At 40.2% G+C, this 9,620-nt stretch overlaps 1 protein-coding gene across 1 annotated transcript in view; it reads right to left on the bottom strand.

Moving 5' to 3' along the window:
* The window catches only part of ARHGAP26 (Rho GTPase activating protein 26), a 692,304-nt gene that overhangs the window by 284,806 nt on the left and 397,878 nt on the right, over positions 1-9,620 (bottom strand). The window contains exon 13 of the mRNA XM_006873269.1: positions 7,460-7,534. Within this exon, the coding sequence (XP_006873331.1) occupies positions 7,460-7,534 (75 nt within the window). The remainder of the gene's footprint in view (positions 1-7,459; positions 7,535-9,620) is intronic.

The raw sequence follows: 9,620 nt of genomic DNA, 5'->3' as shown, positions 1-9,620 counted from the left end.
GAGGTCCCTAGGACCATCAAGGGAGAAGAGTGGAGAGCGGGACCCTACCCAGAGAAGCAGTGATGCCTGAAATGGAGGCAGAGATGATGACATGGAGCGATGGAGCGGCTGGAGACTTTGGATCCAGAGAGGGAGAGTGACTGTGTGCTGAAGACCTGGGGGATACGGGGGGCAAGGATTGCAGGGTATACCCTTTGGTTGGTTGATGATGCATGGAAGGGATTGTAACCATGGCAATGAGAGGATATATGATGGAATGAATGTAAAATTAATGTTCTCCCATGAAAACTATCACATAATTCACAATAAAACATTTAAGAAAAAATAAAATAAATTAAAAAACTGAAAGGAAAATGGTTCTGGAAAAAAAAAAGAAGAAGATGTAAGGAGTACAGAGTCTCTGTGTCAAAAAGAAATGATCGATATTCAACCATTTAAAGAGATGACGTGTGATCAAGAGCTGATGGCACTGAAGGAATAATTCCAAGTTGAACTGAAGGCATTGGTAAAAAAATAATGGTCCAAGAACTGACAAAATGCAATTTAAATATTTCAACAAACTGACGCAACACTGGAAATGCTCACTTTTCTATGCCAGGAAATACGGAACAGAGCTGCTAGCTAACTGATTGGAAGAAATTCATATCTGTGTCCATTCAAAGGGAAACAGCCAAATCGAATGGGAAAGCATCAACCAATATCATTACAATCACATGCTGAAAATCATTCAAAAACGGTTGCAACAGTACATTCAAAGGGTACTGTGAGAAATCCAAGCCGGATTCAGAAGAGGACGTGGAACTAGGGATATCATTGTTGATGTCAGAAAGTTGTTTACTTGTGTTTTATTGACTATGCAACGGCTTTCAACTGTGTGACTCCTGACACGCTCTGGATAACATCGCGAAGAATGGTTACTCCAGAATTGTGGAGGAACCTGTACATAGACTGTTTTAGAGCAGAACAAAGGGATACTGAATCATTTAAAATCAGGAAAGTTGTGTACCAGGGTGTATTCTTTCAGCATACTTATTTAATATGTTTTTTGAGCAAATAATCTAAGAAACTGGATTACATGCAGAAGAACATGGCATCAGGTTTGGAGGAAGACTCATTAACAACCTGCAAAATACAGTTGGAAGAACCTTGTTTTCTGAAAGCTAAGATGTCTTAAAATATTTACCGATGAAGATCAAACACCATAGCCTTTATTATGGATTGTACCTCAATGTAAAGAAAAAAAAAAAATCCTCAAAACTGGGCCAATAAATAACATCATGATAAATGGGGGCGGGGGGAAGGATCCACTGTCAACACTCATGGAAGCAGCAATCAAGAAATCAAATGGCATATTGCATCGGGCAAATCTACTGTACACAACCTCTTTAAAGAGTTCACGAGCAAAGATCTCAATTTGAAGACTAAAGTGTGACTGACTCAAGCCATGATATTTTGTATTGCCTCCTATGCATGTAAAAGTTAGACAATGAGTAAGGAAGACCATAGAAAACTTGATGCATTTAAGTTGTGGTGTTGGAGAAGAATATTGAAAGTACCATGGACTGCCAGAAGAACAAACAAATCTGTTGGAAGAAGTGTAGTCAGAATGCTCTTTAGAAGTCAGGATGCCAAGACTTTGTCTCTCATACTTCTGACATTTTATTAAGAGGTACGCATAGTAGATTACAAGCTGGGCTGCTAACTGCAAGGATGGTAATTCGAATCTCTCAATCACTCTGCAGAAGAAAGAGAAGGCTTTCTGCTTCCGTAAAGCCTTGAAAATCCTATAGAGGGTCGCTATGAGTCTGTCTGTGGAACTGACTTTGATGGCACACAACCACTACCACCATGGGTCCCTGGAGAAGGACATCATGCTTGGACAAGTGGAGAGTAAGTGAGAAAGAGGAAGATCTCCACTAAGATGGATTGATACAGTGGCAGCAGCAATGAGCTTCAAAGGTACTGCTAATTGTGACACAGGATGACTCGGGAACGGAGAGTGTTTCATTCTGTTGTGTATAGGGTCACCATGAGTCAGAATCAACTTGACAGCATCTAAGAACAACAAACCTTTCACTATCTAATATTAGATATGAACCGTACTTAACTGTCCACAGCTACAAAAAATCTGACTTAAAGTTAGAATCCGGAATTGCCTGTCTATGCTTTGACACAGTAATTTAGTGTCTTAACATCTATCTTAGGGGACTATATAAAGCTGCATATAAGAATTTAAAATAAACATGGCTTAGATTTACTGAATATTTAACATGAAGAGGCTCTGGAATCAGCGATCCACATGCATCATTTAATGTTCACAGTGTTATGGAGGTGGTTGTTGCTGCTGTTTATGTTAGCTGTTAATGAGGCAGCTGCAACTCACGGTGACCTTACGTACAAAAGAGCCATGGACTGCCCAGTCCTGCAGCATCTTCATTTCGGTATGTTTGAATCCAGTGTTGAGGCCACTGTGTCCATCCAGCTCATTGACAGTTACTCTTGGTTTTGCTGGCACTCAGCTTTACCAAACATAATGTCCTTTCCTTGCAATGAAAAATTCATGTATCACAACAGATTATGGAAATAGGGATTATTATTATATATGTACAGACAGAAAATTAGAAGGTTTTGAATCATCTGTGTAAGGTCAAACAAATACACAATGGAACGGTAAACTGTCTAACTCTAAGCTATGTTTTTAAGCCCTGCTATCCTGGTGTGGCGCTGTGGGTTAATGCACCAGACTGCAAAGCTGTTTGAATGGCAAGGTCGGCAGTTCAAGTTCACCAGCTGCTCTTCAGAAACCCTATACCGGGTCGCTATGGGTTGGAATCAACTCAATGGCACTTAACAACAACAACATCCTGGTGTGGCACTGTGGGTTAATGTGCTGGACTGTAAAATTGGTCTGATTCACAAGGTCGGTGGTTCAAGCTCACCAGTTGCTCCTTGGAAACCCTATAAAGGGTCACTATGGGTTGGAACAGACTTGACGACATTTAACAACAACAACAATCCTGCCCCTGTGGGGACATTCATTTGAGTACTTTTAGAATGATGAAAACCTGCAATCAGCCAAAATGTCCAAGAAGAGTAAACTCATTAAAACATTACATCTATACAATATGAGTTTGGCCAAGAAAATCACTCTCTGGAACTTGAATAATGTGGGAATATGACTCCATATTGTTTCATAAATACAGCCTGCTAACAAGCAGAGTGTATTAGAGTATCCTGGTATAGCACTGTGGGCTAATGCGCTGGACTGCAAGTCATTTGAACCATAATGTCAGTGGTTCAAAGTCACCAGTCACTCCTTGGAAACTCTATACAGGGTCGCTAAGGGTCAGAACTGACTTGACAGCACTTAACAACAACGTATCCATAAGCATACACACACACACACACACACACATATATATATGTATAATATATCTATATATTGGTGGTATTGAGTGCCATTGAGTCAATTCTGATTCAGAGCAACTCTGTACAGGGCTTTCAAGGAGCAGCTGGTAGGTTTGAACCACCAACTTTGTGGTTAGCAGTCCAACGCTTATCCTACAGCAACACACCAGTACTTCATATATATACACACACACACATAATGTGATTCTAATTTTTAAAACATGCTATGTTATGTAAAAAGGTAACAGTGATATAAAACTGTCTATAAACGTTACTGCATGCTGCAGCATTTTAATTTTCTTCTTTCTAGTTTTTATACATTTCCAAATTTTCTACAATGAGCATTCATGACTTTTAATATAAAAAGTGATCTAAAATATATACTGAGAAAAAGACATACAAGTATATAGCTTATTTACTTAAACAATAAAAACAAATAAAATGTTGGGCTTCAATTTGGAAAAAAATATCTTCTCAAAACACGCATGGAAACAAACAAAAAGTCAAGAGGCATGCTGAAGATAATCTTTGCCTGTGGTTGTTTTCTTTAAGGGCCAGTGAATCAATTCTGACTTATAGCGACACTACATGGGGTTTCCAAGGAATGATTAGTGGGTTTGAACTGCCAACCTTTCAGTTATTAGTCCAGTGCTTATACTCCAGAGTCACCCCAGGACTCAAATCTAGGGATGATGTTGTTGTTAAGTACTGTCGAGTCAGTTCTGACACATAGCAATCCTGGGTGCAAGGTTTCCAAGGAGAGATGACTGGTGGGTATGAACCACTGACTTGGCGATCAGTAGTCCAGTGCTTAACCAACAGCGACATACCAGAGCTCCAAATCTATGTCTAGGAATCTATAAATTTCTCCAAACTCTTTTCATTCTCCAAAGACTAATGACCTCTATTGTTAGGAGAAAGAGATCAAGTGTAGTTCTTGGTGTAACATTAGCACAACACACACAGCATTTGCTGTGGGAAATTCTAGCAAGCATTCTTAAGGAATCTTCTTCAGTAAAAGTAGACTTTCTCAAAGCACTGGCTCTTGTATTCCTCTTCAAACCTGAAGTCCCTTATTAAATTGAAAGCAAAGGAATGACCAACAGAAATCTCTGGTTTTTATTTTTCCATACCATTTTACTATTCCACTTAAGAGACTTGTGCAAATAAACCCAATTTTACATAGTGCCTAGTATGTATTAAAAGAGCTCTGGTAGCACAGTGGTTACAAATCGGGCTGCTAATTTCAAGGTCAGCAGTTTTAAACTGCCAGATGTTCCATGGGAGAAAGATGAGGCTTTCTGCTCCCGTAAAGACTTACAGCCTCGGAAACTCTGTACAGGGAGGCCGTGAGTCAGAACTGACTCATTGGCACATAATCACCAGCACCACCGTCACCAGCAAGTATTACGGTATCAATGAATATATGAGAAACAGATAGTGAATGGCTGGCCCAGGCAGCTCAGGGAACAAGTATACTGGTCTGGATTAGCCAGACCAGTGTTGTTGTTATGTGCTGTCGAGTCAGTTCTTATTCATAGTAACCCTGTATAGCGTTTCCATGGAGAAGCTGGTAGGTTTGAACTTCTGACTTTGCGGTTAGCAGTCAAGCATTTGTCCTTCAGTGCCACCCTAGGGCCAGTACCAAATCCTGATGATCACTCTTCAGGCTCTGAAGATCACTCCCCAAGCCTAAGGGGAAGTTCTTCAGTTGCAAGATTCAGAACTGGTTAATGTAACTACTATTGAGAACCACAGAGATGGTTCTCATCTTTTTATTTGATTTTTCACCATGGTCATCTCCCAGCTCTGCTTGGACCTCACTCTGGAGTCCAGTCTATCTGTAATGTCCTCCTGGCAGAGGCAGCAGGCCTCGTGATTTTCAGCTGCTACTTATTAGTTTTTCCTGACATTTCTCAGATGCTCGTGATTACTTTCTCCAACCCAGCTTTAAATGCTTCTTTCAAATATTAAAATCATAATGACAACACAGCCAGTACCCTCTGTTATAACCATCACTAGCCTGTCTCCGGTTTTCCTCCCACCATGCATTGCTTGCAATATTCCCCTGAATCCAAATTACTCTCCTGCTCTCTCTATCAACATTCAATCTTCCTGACCCAGCTCATAAGAGGTGTCCACATACTATTTTACATTACACCTCCCTCTCTGTAGACAAGGAGCAGCACTTTCTAAAGTTTAGTCTCTAGTGTCTGATTATTTTTTTCCAGAAATCGAGTACTCCACAAATGTTTGCAGATATTATCAGAAACAAAAGACTGGAGACTGATACGTTTTAGACTCTTAATTCTCCTAACGATTTAAAATTTCTCAAAAATTAGCAATATTACCATACCCATAACCCAGCAATTAAATTCTTGGACATTTATCCTAGAGAAACAAAAGTTTATTGTCACACAAAATCCTTCATAAGCAGTTTAATTCAAAATAGCCCAAAATTGGAGACAACCCAGATGCCCTTCAATGACTGAATAAACTGTGATACTTCTCCATTTCTAAAATTCTGTCGTTCAAGAATTATACAGTATTCTTGTATGACAGAATTATAGAAATGGAGAACAGGTTCATCGTTGTTGGGGGTTGGGGTGGAGGTGGGGGCAAGTGGGTGTATCCACTCAAGGGCATCCTCAGTGATCCTTCTGGGGATGAACTGCTCTGCTTCTTAACTGGTAGTGATATTGTAATATGGTTTTCCAAGCTGTTACCACTGGGGGAGACTGGGCTAAGGGCACACGGGAACTCTCCATACATGTATCATTTCTTACAACTTCATGTGAATTTACAACTATCTCAAAACAAAAAGTTTAATTTACAAAATAGCTAACAACATCCAAAAGGTGAGCCAAAAATCAAATACTCAGTGCCAGAACCCACTGCCATCAGGTTGATTCTGACACATAGCAACCTTATAGGATAGAGGACAGTCGTTCCTTAAGGTTTCTTACACTGTCAATCTTTATGGGAGCAGACAGCCTCATCCTTCTCCCGAAGTACAGCAGGTGTGCTTGAACTGCTAACCTTGTAGCTAACAGCCCAGTTTTTAACCCATGACACCACCAGGGCTCCTTCTCAATGCAAGAGTACTCCATAAATAGTTACAGTTTCAGACACTAGATCTCACTTTGAGGAGTACACAAGTACACTCAAGAGGTAGGTCAATCTCTCAAAAAACAGAGAAGACAGTTGTTCTGATCGACATGAGAGAGGAGGTGTCCTGAAGTATGAAATGGGATGGCAAATGAAATAGAAACTGGGACAGCAAATGAAATAAAAAATACTGACAAGACAATCTTCTGCTCAGGATAATGAGCGGGGACCCTAAACACCAACCCATCTCAACAAGCACAGCTGGGGCTTGAATGGGGATGAAAAACAACCACTGATCTGTGAAATCTGATCTGTTTGCCATTTAGATCCATGTGACTCACTGAGGCGGGCTGCATTCATATCTAAAAATACAGGAAATCTGCAGCCTAAGCAAATTTGGCTCACTGGATCATGGGTTTTTGATTCAAATAGTGCACGTTAGGAGACAGTGGTTTCATATTTATATCACTGACTGCAAAGGAGATTCTGCTGCTCAAGAGGCAAGAACTAGGTTGAAATCTAGAAGCAAAGAGGACAGGATCAGAATTATCTGCTCATATACATTTTATCTGGGGGTTACATGACACCTTCTCACTAACAGGAAACATGAGAGCTGAGGTCCTCTGCAGACTAGAATGATGTCCTTCCTTGGCCATTGGGTGTGCCCACTAAATACCTGTCTCAAAAGAGGGCAGAGGACGTCATGAGCTATTAAGAACACGGGAGGGTGTGGTGGTCACATGAGTGACCAAGCGCCACTTGGACCAGCCAACTCTTCCAATGGAGAGGGTGTGGTGCCTTGGAGCTGGCATTTTTTTCTTTTGCTCAATCCTACACAGAACCTCTTGCAGTGATGCCTGCATCCATGACAAGCAGTATCCCCGAGCACAGTCCCGATTCCTCCCACAGGGAGTTGCTATGACAGAGCCTTTGCTGCACTCACCCATCAGGACACTCAGCAACTTCTGAACTCTGGAGTTGACCCCCACGATGCGGTACAGTCCTTGCTCATTGATCCCTGAGAAAGGAAACCATGATGATTTAATTAGAGGCATTTCAGGACACAGTGAAGCCAACCTAGCTAAATGGACTTCTTGTTTTCTTGTTGTTCTTCATTTTCTCGGGCCTTCTAAAAGCTGCTCTAATTAAAGTCTCCATCACTCTGCTTTGCTTTTAGCAAAGGAGTGGGATTTTGTACAGCTGTCTAGGATTTCATGGATGTGCTGAACATTTCAGCCCGAGAGTTAGTCTAGAAATCAGGAGGAAGAAACCCTCCTCTTCTCTTGCCAATGGCAGCATCTGAAGAGCTTTGATGGTGAGGAGATATTTATTTCTAATTATATACCATATTTAACCAATTCTTAATTTAAAAAGTTAACAACAACAGAAAATGGTGTGATAAAAAAAATTCATACAAAAGATAAATGCTTTACAATCTATCCTTAACACGGATTACAGAATGAAACCTTAAAATCTTACAGAATGAAAATAACAGAGATGGAAGGGCATTTGTAATTGGGGGGAATGTTAGCCAACTGAGAAATTAGAAACCCATTCATTAATATTAACATTCCATTTTCTTTTTCTTTCTTTTAAAGATACTTTGATTTTATTGCTGTTGCTATTGAGAATATACTCAGCAATGCATACACTAATTCTAGTTTCTACATGTGTCATATAGGGATATATTTCAGTTGTGCAACGATTCTTACCCTCCTTTACTGAGTTGTTCCTTCTCCATTAATGTAAATTCACTGCCCCCAAGTTGAATATATAATCTTTTGAGGGGATGTTTGATCCTATATACATCGTTCTTACGAGAGCAGAATGCTCAGGAAGACAGACAGTTTTTACTAGCTAAACTAATGTTTGGTCTAGAAGACATCAGAGGAGAAAAACAACAAGATGGTGGATCAGGTAGAAGTGCATGCATATGAGGTTACTGAAAATACCATGGCTTGGGTCAGGTGCACCTTAGTCTTCAAGCTGACATCTTTGCTCTTCAACACTTACAAAAGGTCTTGTGCAGCAGATTTGCCTAACACAGTACATCGTTTGATTTCATAACTGCTGCTTCCATGAGTGCTGAAGTTGATCCAAGAAGAATGACAATTTCAATCTTTTCTCCATTGATAAGAATGATTTTACTGGTCCAGTGGTGAGGATTTTTGTTTTGTTTACATTGAAATGTAATTCATACCGAAGGCTGTGCTCTTTGTTTTTCAACAGTAAATGTTTTAAGTCCTCTTCACTTTCAGCAAGCAAGGTTGTATCATCTGCATATCGTGGGTTATTAATGAGTCTTCCTCCAATCCTGATGCCACGTTTTTCTTCATAGAAAACAGCTTCTTGGATTATTTGCTTAGCACACAGGTTAAATAAGTATGGTGAAAGAATAGAACCTTGTAGCACACCTTTCTTAATTTGAAACCATTCAGTGTTCCCATATTCTGTTTGAACAACTGCCTCTTGGTCCAGGTACAGATTCCTCATGAGCACAATTAAGTGTTCTGGAATATTCATATTTGCAATGTTGTCCATAGCTTGTCATGATGCACACAATCAAAAGCCTTTGCATAGTCAATAAAGCAGAGACTATCTTTCTGATATTCTCTGCTTTCAGCTAAGATCCATCAGACATCAGCAGTGATATCCCTCGTTCCACAGCCTCTTCTGAATCCAGCTTGAACCTCTGGAAGTTCTCTGTCAATGTATGATTATAGCCGTTTCTGTATTGCCTTTAGAAAAATTTACTCGCATGGGATATCAAAGAGATTGTCGGATGATTTCCGCATTCCATTGGGTCATCTCTCTTTGGAATGGGCACAAATAAGGACATCTTCCAATCAGTCAGCCAGATAGTTGTCTTCCAAATTTCTTGGCAGAGATGAGCGAGTGCCTCCTGTGCAAGATTTCAATGTTTATTCCATCAATTCCTGGTGCCTTGTTCTTTGCCAATTCCTTCAATTCACCTTGGAATTCTTCCTCCAGTATCATTGGCTCTTGACCATATGCTACCTCTTGAAATGGTTGAACATGAACCAATTCCTTTTGGTACAGTGACCCTGTATATTCCATCTTCTTTTGATGCTTTCTACATCATT

Source organism: Chrysochloris asiatica, unplaced genomic scaffold (assembly GCF_000296735.1).
Source record: "Chrysochloris asiatica unplaced genomic scaffold, ChrAsi1.0 scaffold00232, whole genome shotgun sequence".
In the NCBI taxonomy this organism is placed as follows: domain Eukaryota; kingdom Metazoa; phylum Chordata; class Mammalia; order Afrosoricida; family Chrysochloridae; genus Chrysochloris; species Chrysochloris asiatica.
This window is presented reverse-complemented; position numbering and strand designations above follow the sequence as displayed.